Source organism: Nipponia nippon, unplaced genomic scaffold (genome assembly GCF_047370975.1).
Source record: "Nipponia nippon isolate SJK-2023a ecotype South Korea unplaced genomic scaffold, ASM4737097v1 scaffold_48, whole genome shotgun sequence".
NCBI lineage: Eukaryota > Metazoa > Chordata > Aves > Pelecaniformes > Threskiornithidae > Nipponia > Nipponia nippon.
In genome coordinates, this window is record NW_028262367.1 from 444,659 (window position 1) to 462,050 (window position 17,392).

At 52.5% G+C, this 17,392-nt stretch overlaps 2 protein-coding genes across 2 annotated transcripts; one reads left to right on the forward strand and one right to left on the reverse strand.

Annotated features, from left to right (window-relative positions):
- Positions 1-1,410: 1,410 nt before the first annotated feature.
- On the reverse strand, positions 1,411-2,370 carry LOC148052425 (olfactory receptor 14C36-like). Its single transcript, XM_087730127.1, has one exon. It carries the CDS (start codon positions 2,368-2,370, stop codon positions 1,411-1,413), a length of 960 nt encoding a protein of 319 aa, XP_087586253.1.
- An 11,529-nt stretch (positions 2,371-13,899) lies between these two features.
- On the forward strand, positions 13,900-14,919 carry LOC148052426 (olfactory receptor 14J1-like). Its single transcript, XM_087730117.1, has one exon. The coding sequence runs from the start codon at positions 13,987-13,989 to the stop codon at positions 14,917-14,919; it is 933 nt and encodes a 310-aa protein (XP_087586243.1). The 5' UTR covers positions 13,900-13,986.
- The last annotated feature ends 2,473 nt before the right edge of the window (positions 14,920-17,392 follow it).

The window sequence follows — 17,392 nt, forward strand, 5'->3', positions numbered from 1 at the left end:
ACGGGCCAAAGCATTGTAGAACGCGCGCATCGCACATTAAAAGAGTTACTCGACCGACTTAGGGAGGGGGAAAAGATAAGCCCAGGAACAGGGGTTCCCCCTCCCCTTGACCCTCCCTTATTTCGGGCACAGCGTCTGTTGACGACGGCACTAATTACCTTAAATCATACCATTCGAGGGAACACCCTATAAAACCCAGACTGCAACCCAGGCACATTTCCGGCTCGATGAGAACGAAGGGCCTTACCCTTTGGTTCAAGTACGGGACCTGCAAACCCGTGAATGGGGGGCCCCTTCTTCCCTCCGTTGCTTGGGACGTGGGTATGCGTGTGTGCAAACCGAGAAAGGGACGCTAGAATGGGTACCCAGTCGAAATATTCGACCGTATAGACATTAATCAATCTATTGAGTCTTATCTTGACAGGTTACCATTTCCCTATGCATCCTGATGGTGTGGGGGAGTAATGAGGGAGCCGCGACGAACTACTGGCTGGACTGGGCAAAATCTATGAACGTAACGGATGCGTGTCTGTATAAGTCTTACCATATATCGATTATTTTACACGCAGCTTCCCCAGCAAGATCCAGAATTACTGGAGCTAAGGGAGGGGGAAATGTAGTAAAGATAAGGGCTGGCGACCGGAAGATCACGTGCTGTACGGAAAGAGTTAAGGGTCGACCCTCCCTTGTCTCTGCCCCTTATAACATGACACACTCTGGGGTCTGCCAGGCTCTGGGCATGTGTGAGCCTGGGAAGGGCTTGGTGGTCCCCCCGTATGGTTGCATTTCAAATATGAGCCCAAACCTGGACCATGGTGAATGGCCAGGTCTGGAAAGGAGAGGTACAGAAGTCCAGGAGTGGGGGTGCTTTGGGAATGTGTGCCAACGCAGAGGGTAGGGGAGGCTGTCTGATGGACATGTGCTGGCCACAGGGCAGCAGTGACCCGACATGGCTTCTGGGTCATGCTTCCTTCAGTGCAAGCTCTGACACAGGGTCCCAGCCTCTCTCTCCATGCCACTCTTCAGGTGAGACGACAGCACTAAGAGAGTGTGAGGCACCAGTCCTTCTTCAGCCATCTTCCAGGCCTGATGGAGCACCAGGACAGCAAGTACGTCTGGCTCTGCACCTTGAGCCAGTGTCACTGTTACTGCACTCAGGTCCAGACTCCCCTCTTTAAAGACATCATCGACCAGTTCATGTGCGGGACAGCCTTGGGTATGTACCTCAGGTACCATTCGCCAGCTTTGGAACAAAAGCCCAGCCTTCAGGCAGTGGACCAGGGAGATCCGATCTTATTACAGAGATGATACGAGAGAGTCAGCTCTGACAAGATCATGCTAATCATGATCATGATAATTAAAAAAAACCAACACCACAAAGTACAGGCCTGGAACAAGATAGCCTGGGATTCATGTGTGGGGAGTGCTGGGAAGTTTCTCACTATTGAGAAACAGCCATGAAATCACTTTCCTAATGGACTCCTTGAGCTCCTGGTTCCTCAGGCTGTAGATGAGGGGGTTCACTGATGGAGGCACCACCAAGTACAGAAGTGATACCACCAGATTTAAAACTGGGGAAGAGATGGAGGGGGGCTTCAGGTAGGCAACCATGCCACTGCTGACATACAGGGAGACCACGGCCAGGTGAGGGAGGCACGTGGAAAAGGCTTTGTGCCGTCCCTGCTCAGAGGGGATCCTCAGCACAGCCCTGAAGATCTGCACATAGGACACCACAAGGAAAACAAAACACCCAAAGACTAAACAGGCACTAACCACAATTAGCCCCACTTCCCTGAGGTAGGCATCTGAGCAGGAGAGCTTGAGGATCTGGGGGATTTCACAGAAGAACTGGTCCAGGACATTGCCTTGGCAGAGGGGTAGTGAAAATATATTGGCAGTGTGCAGCACAGCATGGAGAAACCCAGTGCCCCAGGCAGCCGCTGCCATGATGAGACAAGCTCTGCTGCCCAGGAGGGCCCCGTAGTGCAGGGGTTTGCACATGGCAATGTACAGGTCATAGGCGATGATGGTGAGAAGAGAAACCTCTGCCACGATGAAGGCAACAAACAGAAAGACCTGTGCAATGCATCCTGCGTAAGAGATGGCCCTGGTGTCCCACAGGGCATTGGCCATGGATTTGGGGACGGTAGTAGACATGAAGCCCAGGTCGAGGAGGGAGAGGTTGAGGAGGAAGAAGTACATGGGGGTGTGGAGGCAGTGGTCGCAGGCTATGGCAGTGATGATGAGGCCGTTGCCCAGGAGGGCAGCCAGGTAGATGGCCAGGAAGAGCCAGAAAGTCAGGAGCTGCAGCTCCTGCCTGTGTGCGAATGCCAGGAGGAGGAACTGGGTGATGGAGCTGCTGCTGGACATCTGCTGCCTCTAGGCATGAGGGACTGCTGAAGAAGGACAAGACAGTGAGAATTTAGGAGAGACTTTTCAAGGAAGAAAACTAAAATTTTCATTTCTCTCACAAACCCCCAGGTGGGCCATGACGAGCAGAGGCCTCTCCCATGGACTCCCAAAGAGTCGGTCGTGCTCTACAGTGGTGGGTACGGGCCTATGGGGGTGAGCAGCTCTGATATTCACAGTTTCCATCAGATGAAATCCACTCTCATGCCTAAGGGTGTTACACCATCTTCTCTCCCAATTCAGATGAACGGGAGTTGCTTACAAGGTTTTCACTTTGTTTATTTTCTTTTAGATACTCCTGTCCTACCTGGGGAGTCTTCCTCAAAGGCAGAAATGCTCAACATAGTTATCGTGAGACCTGAATGGCAGAAGCATTCCCTGACGCTTAGTGCGGGCTGAGGGGAGCTGGTCTGTCTATCAGTCTTGTTCCCAGCTGCCCTGCACTCACATGTGCTTGAGTTGGAGGATGATCATAGTCATCTGTTCCCCTTAAAAGAAACCACACCCTCCTGAGAGCAGAGGAGTCTGGACTCAAAGCTCAGACTTCCAAACTTCTCCCTCTTTTCCTGAGGGTGGCCTCTACACTCCCCTTCTAGGCAAGGACACACTGGGCATCTTTCAGCTGCCCACACAGAGCTGCTCAACACCATTTCTATAGTCTTAGCACCTCTGGGGCTTCTTTATGGGTAAGACAAAGATATCACAAAGATGCTGAGACAGCTGTGCCTGGTGGCAAGCTCACAGCTGGGCAGGACACCGCAGGCAAATGGTCAAGTGTCCTACAGAGCGGATCTCCTTTGGGGAGAGCCATTCGATTCCCAAGCCCACAGCCCACATTTCCTGGAGCCCCACAGGACAGAAGGGACCTGGGGCATTTCACTCCCATGCAGACCCCTGCCTAGCAAGGCTTGAAAGGTCGTGTTGGAGACTCCCCCAACCCCACAGAGCCCAAGAGTGGGAGCAGGAGCAGCACAGGTGCAAGTGGGAAATGAAGGAGCAGCACTGCAATCCTTCTGCCAAGAGAGGCAAGAAGAGAGACAAAGGCACTTGAGAAAGTCATCACCTTAACCAGCCCTGCACGCAGCCTCCCAGACAGCAATGTGCAAGGCTGTGAGACTCAGCCCCTGTGCTCTGCAGAGGGAAATGGGTGCGTGGCTGGAGAGAGGCACCTCTCCTCTGCTGGAGCTCTGGCTGCAGAGGGGGTGGCTGAAGCCTTGTGCCCCACGGCCACGAGGGCAGAGACTTTGCTGGGTCAGAGAGGATGCAAGGCGGCTTGCTTAGAGGAAGGTGTCTGCACTGGAAGGGGTGACAGGGACTTTTCCCAATTCTCCTTCCCATGAAATTGCCATTTTTAGTTTGGTCTTCTGACCTGCCCACCCCTCTGCTTCCTGGACCTTTTCTGCCTGCTTCCCTGCCCCACATTGTTTTCCTCACAGCAAATTCTGAGAGACCCCATCCCACCATTTGTGTGCTCGGTTCTGCCCCACACAAAACTCCTCATGGGAGGGCACTGTCTAGGCACTTCTGACAAAGAGCAGGTCAGACAAACCGTGATGTTGCCAGCAAAGGTGATGGTGGTGCTGCCTGTAGGCTGAGGGGTAGGGGAAGGCAGTTTATGAGGTTCCTGGCAGACCTTCTGATCATGCCATGTAATGGGTCAAGAATCCCAGCTGCTTCTCAAAAGTGGCAGCTCCTTTTCCCTTTACACCCCCACAGCATGAAATTGAAGACTAAGGGAAGCACCTTCCTTTCCAGGTAGCCCCTGCCTGCACCTTCCTCAGAAACATCCCCTTGGAAATGCCCTGGGGGTGATCTGGAGCTGTGAGGAGCTGCTGAGCTATGCAGCACCCTCTTGAGAGCAGAAGGGCCCTGCTTTGCCCTCCCAGGGGTCACTCCTTCCACCCACAGCTTCTCCCCACAGAACTGTGGGGAGATGCCCAGGCAGGCTGAGTGCTGACCCTGGCAGGCAGCAGAGTCCTTGTCATGGCACACAACCCCCTGGGGTGCAGGGACCCTGCTTGGAGCCCGGGACACCCCTGCATGCACACCCAGCTTGGCACCCCTGCAGCCATCCCTGGGAGGAGGGAGCCATCATGCCCTGTCCCTCTGACTGTGCAGCAGGCAATCCCTGCTCTGGAGCACGTCCTCCTCCTCCACACCAGAAAAGCCTTGAGAGCCACCCCGACAGGTCCTATCAGCTGTGGCATGTGCCAGATCTAGGAGACACTTCCAGGAACTCATCTGCATTGCCCTGCAGCCTAAGGCTTACCATGTCAAGGGCTGTGAAGATTTCACCCTTAGTGAGCTCTCACTTGTCCTCTCACCCCAGGCTGCCTTTAACCTCTCTCACTCCTCTTGTCTGTCCTCAGTGCCGGCAGGCAGTGCCCTCAGCCCTGCTGCGCTTTGCAGAGGAGCTGCTCCTGGGCAGAGTGTCTCTCTGCACTGCTGCCTGCTTCCCAGGAGCTCCCTCCAGCCCAGGAGCCCAGCCCAGCTCAGCAGCAGAGGCCCAGCCCAAGGCAGCACTTTCTCTGCCCCTCTGGGCTCCCTCCAGGTGTCCCTGGGGCTCCAGGAGAACCTGCTGTGAAACAGAATGAAGGAATCACTGATGTTCCATCCCCCGGCTGGGGAGAAACACTTCTTTCCAGCAGTCATTTCTCCTCATAAAGAAAGAGTTGGGCATAAGAATCACCTTTCCTTGTCTCAGCATTAGACAGGACACCCAGGCAGGGACAGGGAGGGGGCTCCTTTACCCCTGCTGAGGGAAGGGAGTCAGGTGAGTCAAGTGAGGCATCTCATCCTGGGTCTGTGGTCCTGGGCCTGGAAGGGGACTCAGCTCTCACCCATGCCTGCCACAAACCCCCAGGAGGTGGGATTCCTCTTGTCTCAGTTCAGGTGGGCACAAAACAGGCACCTGCTGCCTGGCTGCTGCTTGTCTCAGCTCCCATGGTAATTACTGGAGATGGAGGCCAGCAGTGAGCTGTTCAGACTCAAACACCTGGTGACATCTGAGGTGTCAGAGGTGGTCCAAGATACGTGCAGTTAACTGCAAGCTCTTGTGGAGCAGTTCACAGAGACAGGGCAGTATCTGGAAGCATCGTCTTTGAGCTTAGTGGGGAATTCCTTTGGCCAAGAGCAGATGCCCACATTTAGGACAACTGCACTTTTCCCTACTCCTTAGGTCCAGGGCAGCCTATTGAGGTAGTCAGGGGACCAGATGTAGTTGTTGCCATAGCCATCAGCCATCTTCTGTGTCAGCTGTGTACACTAGAGCGCCATTGACTGTAATGGCAGATGTCTCATGGACATCCCTACATTGCCTAACCTAATTCAGGGCAGCGACTCAACGGCCAAACACAGGCCTGTAGTGCTATGCGAGATGCCAGGGCTCTCCAGCACAACTGCATGCGGCTGGCGGGGACAGCACAGGACCTATGGGAAAGGCACCCGCGTTCAGAGTGGGTGCGAGACAGACACTCCAGATGCATGTGTGATAGAATCAGTTTCTGTTGGCCAGAGACTGAACCCCACCACTGCCATGAGGCAGGCTCTGACCCACCTCCAGCCAGTCAGTGAAGGGCGGTTCATGAACAGGAAGCACATCACACCGGGATCTCCACGCATTTGCCCACTCCCAAATTCTGCTGGTTCTCCTTAAAGCCATCCTTTATTCACCCACTTGATGAACCAACCAAGGCACTGTCTAAGGATCTTCACAGTGTTCTTGGATCACAGGATGTCCACACCCAAAGACATTTTCAGCAGCATCTGTCCTTCCTTCAGATCAGCTTCAGCTCCACCACAGGCCCTCCAGGGGCTGCAGAGACACCACAAACAGAAAAGCCCGCTTCTGCCAGGACAGCAGAGCCCAGCCCAACTTTTCTCTGGCCTTCGGGAGAGAAGCGTTTCCTTGTTCTGTGCCTTCACCTTGCCATCTGCCATCCCCTCCAGCACACCTCTGGTCTCAAGCACAGCATTTGCACACGTTGGGTCTTGGGCACTTGGTACTGGGTTTGCCTGTGACAAGTCTGAGCTTGGCCCCAGTGCTACAGCTGAGGTGCTGCAGCCCAAACATGTGTCAATGCCCTCAGCCTGGGGCACAGACAGGAGGAGCTGGCGTCCCATGTGCCACTGTAGATTTTGGGTATTGATGGAATAAGTGACGAGGTGTGGTGGGACAGCTCACGCTGCTAGTGATGCCACAATGGTGCATAGGGGCTTTTCAGGAGAGATGGGCCAGGAAGACGAGGACGGAGATGCCCTCCGTCTGCCGGAGCTTATCGTATGTATGGAGCTCCTCTATGGGACGTGCAACAGGTTGGGTGAGCCCTTGTGGGTGAGGGTCAGAGGAGAGGCCTGTTAGTGTGACATCCTGGTGGGAGACAAAGAACCCGGAATCGGGGTATGGAAGTGGAAAAAGACTTATTTAAGCAACCCAAGGAAATCTCCAGATCAGTGACCCCAGGTCTTATTGGGGACTTCAAGGACCCTGACACTCATTGGAAGGGCAGCACAGCAGGATGCATACTGCCCAGCAGGTGTCTGGGGTCTCTTGGGACAACTTCTTTGCACAGGTGCTAGGCCAACAAAGGCGATGCTCACCTGAATCTGGTCCTTGCAAAAGGAGTGCTGATCAGGGATCTGAAAACCAGTGTCAGCCTTGGCTGTAGTGACCATGAAATAGTGGGAGGAGATTTTAGCCTCTTCAGGGGACTTTTAGTGGTAGCCCCATGGGCAGCAGTACTCAAGGGCAGCAGAGCTCAGTAGAACTGGTCTTTCAGAAAAGCATCTTCCAAGTACAAGTATTGTATAGACAGATAAGCAGGAGAACAACCAGCCCTTTCAGGAGAGCAGCTTGGCTAAAGAGCAAACTCATGAAGAAGCTCCATAGAAAAAAAGAAGCATTCAGGAGGTGGATGCAGGGACTCAGGGAGGAACTTAGAAATAGGGATTGCTTTAGAGGAGCCAAAGCTTCCCTAGTGTGACCCTCGCAAGAGATTCAAGGGCATCAAGAGGATCTGTTACTACTTCTAGAACAGTTAAAGAAAAAAACAAAGATCGTGTGTGGCCACTGCAGAGTTTAATAAAAGCAGGTGTAGACAGATCCGAGATACTCTATCCCCCTTGCCTTAGTCTTCCCCAGCAAGGTCTCTCAGGCCTTTGCGCCTTGAGGCAGGATGCTGGAGGAAAACAACCAGCAGCGGATGTGGATCAAGTCAGGGGTCGCTTGGGCAAACGCAGTCCTTACCAGTCTATGGGACAGGAGGGGTGGCATCCCAGGGAGCTGAGTGAGCAGGTCAATGTCACCGTGAAGCCACTCTCCATCATCTTTGAAAGGTCGTGGAGGCTGGGGGGACTCCCTGATGACTGGCAGCACCTAAACATTGCATGCACCTTGCAAAAATGCCGAAAGGATGAGCAGGGTAACAGAAGGCTGTGCCCCAGAGCGTGTCCACTCAGATCCCCTTTCTGGGTGTCTGAAAGAAAGCTGACTGGATTTGCCCAGGTGTCATGGTTTACCCCCAGACAGCAACTAAGCACCACGCAGCCGGTTGCTCACTCCCCTCCACCAGTGGGATGGGGGAGAGAATCAGAAGGGTAAAAGGGAGAAAACTCAGGCGTTGAGATAAGAACAGTTCAGTAACTGAAGTAAAATAAAATAGGACAGTTAAATAGGTAAAGCAAAAGCTGCGCACACAAACAAAGCTAAGCAAGGAATTCATTCGCTCCTTCCCATCAGCCAGCAGGTGTTCAGCCATCCCCAGGAAAGCAGGGCTCCATCACACATAACAGTTACTTGGGAAGACAAACACCATCGCACCAAACATCCCCCACTTCCTTCTTCTTCCCCCAGCTTATATACTGAGCATGACATCATATGGTATGGAACAGGCTTTTGGCCAGTCTGGGTCAGCCCCCCTGGCTGTGCCCTCTCCCAGCTTCTTGCGCACCTGGCAGAGCAGGGGAAGCTGAAAAGTCCTTGAGCAGTGTAAGCACTACTTAGCAACTACTTAGCAAGAACCAAAACATCAGTGTGTTATCCACATTGTTCTCATCCTAAACCCAAACCACAGCACTCCACCAGCTACTAAGAAGAAAATTAACTCTATGCCAGCTGAAACCAGGACACCAGGGCAGCTTCTGCCTGCCCATCCTTTTTACTTTTTCTGATGAAAGGACAGGATTTCTGGACAGGGGAGAGAGCAGTGATTGTCTTCTACCTGGAGGTCAGCAAGGCTTTCAGCATCCTCCCCCACAATATTCAGGGGTAGGCTGTTATGGTCTGCATGGGTGGATAGAGCAGGTGGGAATCAATGCAAATGAGCTGAATTGTTCAGCTACAGACTTCAGTGGAAAAAGCTAAGATTTGAGAAATCATGATGCAAATCCCAGGTGGCCACTGAGAGAAATGGCCGGTGGAGGCGGGGGTGAGGGGGACTGACAATGATGACGGGACACGGGGCAAAGATGGCCTGTATGGTGTCTGACAGAAATGATCTTACCTTTCCTACATAGTCAGCCTTCATCAGGAGATGCTATGGGTCAGTCCCAATTGGGGAAAGCTGGTATTGCTTGGTCTGTAAGCAGAGAAATAAAGACAAGTGGAAAAAGAAGAAATCCCAATTTATTGTTATTTATTATTTGAAGTCTTCTCTGCTTGTCCGCACTCCTGAAATATCTCAAATTAGTCACAGAAGACTTGAGGACTTAAGGAAAATCAGGCACCAACACTTGGCTTGTTAGGGTGTTTTGCATGTTAATGAGCCCTTGGGTGCCAAGTTCCTGAAAGAATGAGCAGGCCTCTAAAGAAGTGGAAAGATGAGGAAAACCTCAAGTTTCCCCAAGACACTGGGGGCCCCAGTAGCTCTGCTAATGGTCCTCAATCATCTAAGATGTCCCAGTCCCAGACTGGCTGGCGTCCTCAATTTGGATCCACATCCCAGCTCTGCACTGCACATCCTCCTTCTGCTGCCCTAAAATAAAAACATGAACTATTCCACATTAGCATGACCACGCCTTGCTCTTTCAGGTCCTCTTCTGGCCTGTAACACACTCTTTGCCACACCCATCCTGCTCTCTCCCCGCACTCCTCCGTGTCTCACAGAACCTTCCCACTTCCCCTGCAGTAACGGGACCTCACTCCAATAGGTTCATGCATTCTCCAGCCTCATGGATGTTTCCTGAAACAGGGGAATCTCTTCTATGGGTGGGGTGGGCATGGTATGCTGTGTGGGGGTCAGGGGACTCTTCAATGCTACACCGCCTGGGGTTCCCATCATCTAAAACGACCTAAGATTATCTGCAGGATTCTCTCCTTACTGCGTTAGCTCTAACAAACAGCATCTTAAAAGATACCTCATCGAGTCCAAGTGCCTTTCTTACTGGAATTATGATGAACTGGCGCCTCTTGGTGAAAAACACTCTCTCAGCACCCTTGGATGCAGCCCTTATGGTCTCATCCACTGGTAAGGGTGTAGTTTGCTCAAGTAAGCCCTGGCTTCATCACCATCCACCGCTGGTTGTTCTCCTCCAGAGCCCTGCCTCAAAGCACAAAGGCCTGGGAGACCTTGCTGGTGGTAACTGAGGCAAAGACAGAGAGTATCTCAGATCTATCTACACCTACTCTGATGGTCCTACATTCGCTCTGTTTCTTCTTTAACTGTTCCTGAAGTACCAAAAGCTCATCTTGGTGCCCTTGAATCCCTTTTCACGTTTCAATTGCATTTTGATATGGACCATTGCTGTGCTTGGAGGATGTTCTCCTAGAAGACAAGATGTATCCAAGCACACTGTGAAAATTATTGGTCTTTTCATTCATTGTATCATCAAGGGAGTGCGTAAAGATCTCCGTGTGGTGTGCTTCATGTCCGTGCAATCCCAGCAGCTGCTGGGTAGAGAAGGGACAGACCCTGCCTCTCTGATTGCATCTGACGATTGATGCCTCTGATTGTATCAGTCGACTGCATACAGGCACCAAATCCCACTCTCTGCGATGCTGTCTGGGGCAGCTGGGACACACCCACCCTGAATGGGAATTGCTTTCCTGTAGGTCCTGTGTGGTCCCTGCCAGCCCGGCACCTCATGGAGCTCTGCGGGCCTGGATTGGAACATGAAAGTGAGTAGATTCCCTGAATTCTGTTAGGCAACATGGGGATGAATGTGGGACAAATGCCATCATAGTCAGTGGAGATCTAGTAAATCCAGCTGATGGAAAAGAGAGAGACCTAGCTCTCCCTATGGTACATAACTGCAATCCTTCCTAGGAATACCTCTAAAAACTGCCATGAAGATGAGTAGGAAAAGGTTCCTTTGGTCTATATTTGGGCATCAGCTGTCATTTCACTTGGACAAAGGAATTTCCCACCAGGCCCATAGATGATCCCTGAGATGTTGCCCTGTCTCTATGAACTGCTGCATCAGAGCTTGCATGTATCTTGCACCACTTCTGGCACCTCTGATGTCACCAGGGTTTTGCATCTCAACACCTCACTCCTGCCTTCCATCGCCATTAATTAGCACAGGAGTTGAGAAGAGATGCTCACATGCAGGTGCCTATTTTGTGCACACCTGAACAGAGGCAAGAGGAATCCCACCTCCCGTGGGTTTGTGGCAAGCATGGGAGGGAGCTGAGTCTCCTTCAAATGCTAGGAATAGGAATGCAGGACGAGATGCCTCCATTGACTCCATTGAGCTGAATCCCTTCCCTCAGCGGGGGTAAAGGAGATCCCTGCCTGTCACTGTCTGGGTATCCTGTCTAATAATAACACCAAAAAAGGGGATATTTAGATGTAACACTGACTCTGAGAGGAGAAGTTACACTTCTGGAAAGAAGTGTCCCTCCCCAGCAGCAGGAGGGAACATCAGTGATTCCTTCATTCTGTTTCACAGCAGGTTCTCCTGGAGCCCCAGGGACACCTGGAGGGAGCCCAGAGGGGCAGAGAAAGTGCTGCCTTGGGCTGGGCCTCTGCTGCTGAGCTGGGCTGGGCTCCTGGGATGGAGGGAGCTGCTGGCAAGTGGGCAGCCCTGCAGAGAGACAGCTCTGCCCAGGAGCAGCTCCTCTGCAAAGCGCAGCAGGGCTGAGGGCACTGCCTGCAGGCACCAAGGGGAGACGAGGGAAGTGACAGAGGTTAAAAGCAGTGTGGGGTGGGAGGACAGAGGAGAGCCCACTTGGAGAAAAATCTTCACAGCCCTGAAGAGGGTAAGTCTCTGGCTGCAGGGCAATGCAGCTCTGGTTCCTGGAATGACCTCCTAAAGCTGTCACATAACCACAGCCTATGGGATCTGCCAGGAGGACTCTCACAGTTTCTCCAGTGTACAGAAAAAGGACGTGCTTTGTTACAGGGCTTCCCTGCTGCACAGTCAGAGGGACAGGGCATGACGGCTGCATTCACCCACGGATGGCTGGAGGGTGTGAAGCTGGGTGTGCAGGCAGGGGTGCCCAGGGCCGTCCTTCAGAGCAGGGACCCTGCAACCCAGGGGGCTGTGTGCCGCGGCAGGGACTTTGTCTCTTGCCAGTGTCGGCACTCAGCCTGCCTGGGGAGCTCCCAACAGCAGTGCAGGGAGAAGCTGTGGGTGGAAGAAGCAACTCCTGCAGAAGAAGGACCTTCTTCTGTCAAGGGGGTGCTGCGTGGGTCAGGGCTGCTCACAGCTCCAGATGACCCCAGGACATTTCCTGGGGGACTTTTCAAGGGGAAGGTCAAGGCAGGGATTACTATAAAGATACGGAGCTTTTCTGCATCTGTGTTTTCAGTTTCCTACTCTTGGGGAATATGGGGGGAGAAATGCAAAGGAGCTCTCTTGCTTGAACAAGTCACTGAGACTCCTGAGCTGTAACTTTGATGTATCAGTAAGCCTGACAGAAGCCTGATAAAGTGCCTTCAGCCACTCCTCTGCCTATAGACAGCACCAGCATCACCTTTGCTGGGCCCATCAGGGTTGTTCTGACCTGTCCTTTTCCACCTGCAAACAGGAACATGCGTCCAGTGAGAGCCCTGCAGACAGGCAGGTTTCTGTAGGGCCAAGGTGCGTGCACAAATGCTGGGATGGGGTCTCTGAGCCCTGACAGGGAAAGACCTGGCACAGGGAAACACCTTCCAGGAGGAAAATCTCCCGGCAGCAGGAGAATGACCAGAGAACGAGAGGAAATGAAAAGCTAAACTGTTGTGGGAGGGAGAATTCAGAAAACTCCATAGCATCCCCTCCAATTCAGACCCCTTCCTCTGAGCAAGCCCCCTTGCCTCGTATGCCACCCAGCAAAGCCTCTGCCCTCAGGGCGTAAACCACCTCCTCTGCAGCCAGAGCTCCAGCAGAGCCCTGGTGCCTCTCTCAGCCATGGGCCCATTTCCCTCTGCAGAGCACAGGGGCTGAGCAGCTGCCCGGCACATCTGAGTAAGGGTACCGCTGTCCTGAGTGCCCGGCTGCCTCTCCCCTTGCCTCTCTCAGCCAGACCCTCATTGTATTTTTCCTCGTTTCTCCACTTGTCTGTGTAATTGTTATTTTCTTTCATTCTTGCTGTCAGGCTCCCCAGGGGATGGGAGTTTCAGCTGCAGAGTCACACACTGATCTTGTCTGTCATCCCATGCAGGTGTGTCCATGGGAACAAGTGTCCCAGCTTTCCTCTCACCTGTGGAGATCTCATCCATACAGTCTGTGGGGCTGGGGAATGAGCTGATTTTCCCTTACAGTGATGCCATCATTAGGACACTCGGCTGTCTCCTCAGAGTGACCTTCCAAGCTGTCAGCTGCCCTGCAGGATGCAAACCTGTCCCATAGCACCTGTTTTATCAGAAAACCCCATGGAGAACACAAAGACTCTCCAGCTGAGGCAATGCTGTTGGGTTGGTGCAATGAGGGACATGTGTCCTTGGCTAAAAGTGGGCTTCTAAGACCTATAGAAAGGGTGAGACATTTTGTGGTCTGCGCTGGATCCCTCTGCTCTCAGCAGTGTCTGGTGGCTTTTCAGGAGAACATGGGCATGTGATGGCCCTTCACCTCTGAAAGGTTCAAGCCCAGGGCAGCTGGGAACAACACGGAGGGACATGCCAGCTCCCCTCTCTGCACTAAGCCACAGGCAACCTTCTTGCTGTGCAGAACTCCCTCTGTTCTCCCTGAGTGCTGCAGAAATGCTGAGGGTTTCTGACATCCAAGGACAATCCCCAGGTGAGATGGGGGGAGCTGTCAAAACACCCAAACCTCTCAAACTGATTTCTGCCATCTTGGTTCTTTAGCACTGAGAGGGCAGGTGCTGACAAGGTCTGCATTCGGAGAGGTTTCATTTGACAAAGCCAAACACCAGGACTGGCTCCTGCCCTCACTGTTCCCATGAACCCACTGCTGCAGAGCAGAGCTGACTCCTCACCAGACAGCAAGCAGCGGCCCTGCTCGTCACAGCATTCTTGGCCAGCACCAGCCAGAGGTCCAGCCACAGAACTGAAGGAAGGTCTCCTAGAAAACGAAAACTGTGTTCGTGTAACAGAGAAGGGTCTAGGATAAATGGCTTTGATGTTGCTCAGAGAAGAATTCCCTAACTACTCTCTGTCTTTTTCCTCTTGAACAATACCTCATGCCCAGAGGGACCAAATGTCCAACGGCAGCTCCATCACCAAGTTCCTCCTGGCATTTGCAGACACGCGGGAGCTGCAGCTCTTGCACTTCTGGCTCTTCCTGGCCATCTACCTGGCTGCCCTCCTGAGCAATGGCCTCATCATCACTGCCGTAGCCTGCGACCACCGCCTCCACACCCCCATGTACTTCTTCCTCCTCAACCTCTCCCTCCTCGACCTGGCCTCCATCTCCACCACTCTCCCCAAAGCCATGGCCAATGCCCTGTGGGACACCAGGGCTATTTCCTATGCAGGATGTGTTTCACAACTCTTTCTGTTTTCCTTCTTGCTTGGAACACAGTATTTTCTTCTCACTGTCATGGCCTATGACCGCTACGTGGCCATCTGCAAACCCCTGCACTACGGGACCCTCCTGGGCAGCAGAGCTTGTGTCCACATGGCAGCAGCTGCCTGGGGCACTGGGTTTCTCAATGCTCTCCTGCACACTGCCAATACATTCTCACTACCCCTCTGCCAAGGCAATGTCCTGGACCAGTTCTTCTGTGAAATCCCCCACATCCTCAAGCTCTCCTGCTCAGATGCCGACCTCAGGGAAGTGGGGCTAATTGTGGTTACTGCCTGTTTAGCCTTTGGGTGTTTTGTTTTCCTTGTGGTGTCCTATGTGCAGATCTTCAGGGCCGTGCTGAGGATCCCCTCTGAGCAGGGACGGCACAAAGCCTTTTCCACGTGCCTCCCTCACCTGGCCGTGCTCTCCATGTTTCTCAGCACCTCATTTTTTGCCTACCTGAAGCCCCCTGCCACCTCCTCCCCATTCCTGGATGTGGTGGTGGCAGTTCTGTACTCTGTGGTGCCTCCAGCAGTGAACCCCCTCATCTACAGCATGAGGAACCAGGCGCTCAAGGATGCACTGAAGAAGATGATTCCATCAGTAGTCTTGCAGCAGCAATAGCTACCCATGTCTTTTCACAAGAGATTTCCAATTCATATCAGGATCCTCCTGTGCTTTGGGCATTTTATCTGTGATAACCATGTTTGTCCACGAATGTCTGCAGCCACTCCACTTCTCCAGAGACATGACACCAGCCTGTCTGACCTCGAGGCCTTTGTACATGCATCTAGCAGTATTGTACAGGTGGCCTCCTGTGTCACATCTCTGTAATAAAAGGGAATTTCCAAAGTGCAGATATCTGGAAGTTGGGCTCTTCTTCGAAACCTGAGGTCAGGAAGAGGCTGAAGAGATTATTCCCACAAGGTCATGCTGCTGTGCTTGGGTTCTCCATGGGCACAGTTCCCTGGGATAAGGCACTCTGGGTGCAGGGACGTCCCTATGGAAGAGCAAAGGAGCAGCTCCGTGCTTCCAGGGGGGGATAAATGGCAGAGAGACCGATTTCTGCATGCACCAACTTGGGGCAGGCTGCACTGTCACTGGGGCAGCAGGAGCAGCCTGAGGAGGAGAGGGGCTGTCTTAGACGGGCTTCTGTCAGTTGGCAATAAGGTTCTCTTGGAGACAATAGGAGACAGTGGCCTCTGTCTCCTCAGGCTATGGCTGGTCCTCAGCCCTGGGGCTAATGGGGAAGGCTGAGAACCCTCTCTGACCCCCCAGGACCTGCTGTGCCCTTCAGAGGGGGGTGGCTGTGGTGTGAGTTCAAGAGCTCTGCAGCACCCTGTGGTGGATGCTGCTGTGGGGTCAGCCCAGACTGGGCTGGGCTGGGGAGAGGGCAGGGGAGGTTCTGGAGAGCTGGGGTGGGGCTGGGCTGGGCTGGGAAGTGCCCGGGAGAGGAAAGCACCAGTGGAGAGCTAAGCTGTGTGAGTGTGCAGGGTGGGGGCACCCAGCAGGGCGCTCACAGTGCAGAGTCAGGCGTCACGGTGAAGGAAGCAACGCACCAAAGGTGCAGAAGAGAGGCTTGGTCTCTGCCATGGTCCCTGGACAGCCCAGGGAAGCTGTCTCATGGAAATCCTCTCACACACCGGCCATTTCCATTGCTGGCCATACACCTCAATCCTGAGAAGGGACCTTTGCTTCATGGTCACCTCTGTCCTCCTCCGGGGCTCTGTGGCTACCCAACTCCACCACCTTTATTAATAAAAAGGGAAGCAGTTTCCTACTGACACTTATTACACACAAGTCCCAGGGCTCTTGCCACTGCTGGTCTCTCAGCCAAGCCCTTTCTCAAACAGCTCCAGCTAGTTCAGGTGCTCATGGCCTTGTCTCAGCAAATGTTGAAATCTCCATTGACTGAGATCCCACCAACTGGCCTGGGTCCTTGCTCCAGTGTTTGACTTGGAGGGATTTCTCAAAAATTCCCAGCTCTCTCAGCTTCTCCTTGTCCAGAACGGGCTTCAGGCCCCAACCACACTTCTGGCTTCTGCAGGACTCACTCCAGTGTCTCAGGTTCTTTCTTGTGCTGGAGAGCCCCATACTGGACACAGCATTCCTGATGCGGTCCTGTGGTGGGTTAACCTTGGCCAGCAGCCAGACACCCACCCAACTACTCACTCACCCACCCTCTTCAAAATGATGGGGCGGAGGCACATGGGAAAATAAGATTAAAATGGTCATGGGTCAAGATAAAGACAGAGAGATCACTTACCAGGTTCCAATTTATTGTCAAAATAAATTTGGATAGTGAGAAACTATGATAAAAACATTGAAGACCATTCCCTACCCAACTTCTTTTTTCCCAGTGTCCTCGTTTTGGCTGGGATAGGGTTAATTTTCTTCTTAGTAGCTGGTAGAGTGCTGTGGTTTGGGTTTAGGATGAGAACAATGTTGATAACACACTGATGCTTTAGCTGTTGCTAAGTTTTGCTTACACCAGTCAAGGACTTTTCAGCTTCCCATGCTCTGCCAGGTGCACAAGAAGCTGGGAGGGGGCACAGCCAGGGGGGCTGACCCAGACTGGCCAAAAGCCTGTTCCATACCATATGACGTCATGCTCAGTACAGAAGCTGGGGAAATTGGCCAGGAGTGGGGGACCACTGCTCAGGGACAGGATGGGCATCGTTTGGCAGGTGGGGAGCAATTGCATCATGCAACACATGCTTTGTATATTATTATTATTATTATTATTATTATTATTATTATTATTATTATTATTATTATTACTAGTAGTACTACTACTATTTTATTTTATTTTATTTTATTTTATTTTATTTTATTTTATTTTATTTTATTTTTTATTTTATTTCAATTATTAAACTGTCTTTATCTCAACCCATGAGTTTTCTCACTTTTACTCTTCTGATTCTCTCCCCAGTCCCACTGGGGCGGGAGTGAGCGAGTGGCTGTGTTGTGCTTAGTTGCTGGCTGGGGTTAAACCATGACACCAGGCTCAAATTACTGCTTCATTCCCAATTCATTGCTGCTTCATTCCCAATTCTTCTACTCACTCCAGCACTGAGAGGCACAAGTGGGATGGGAA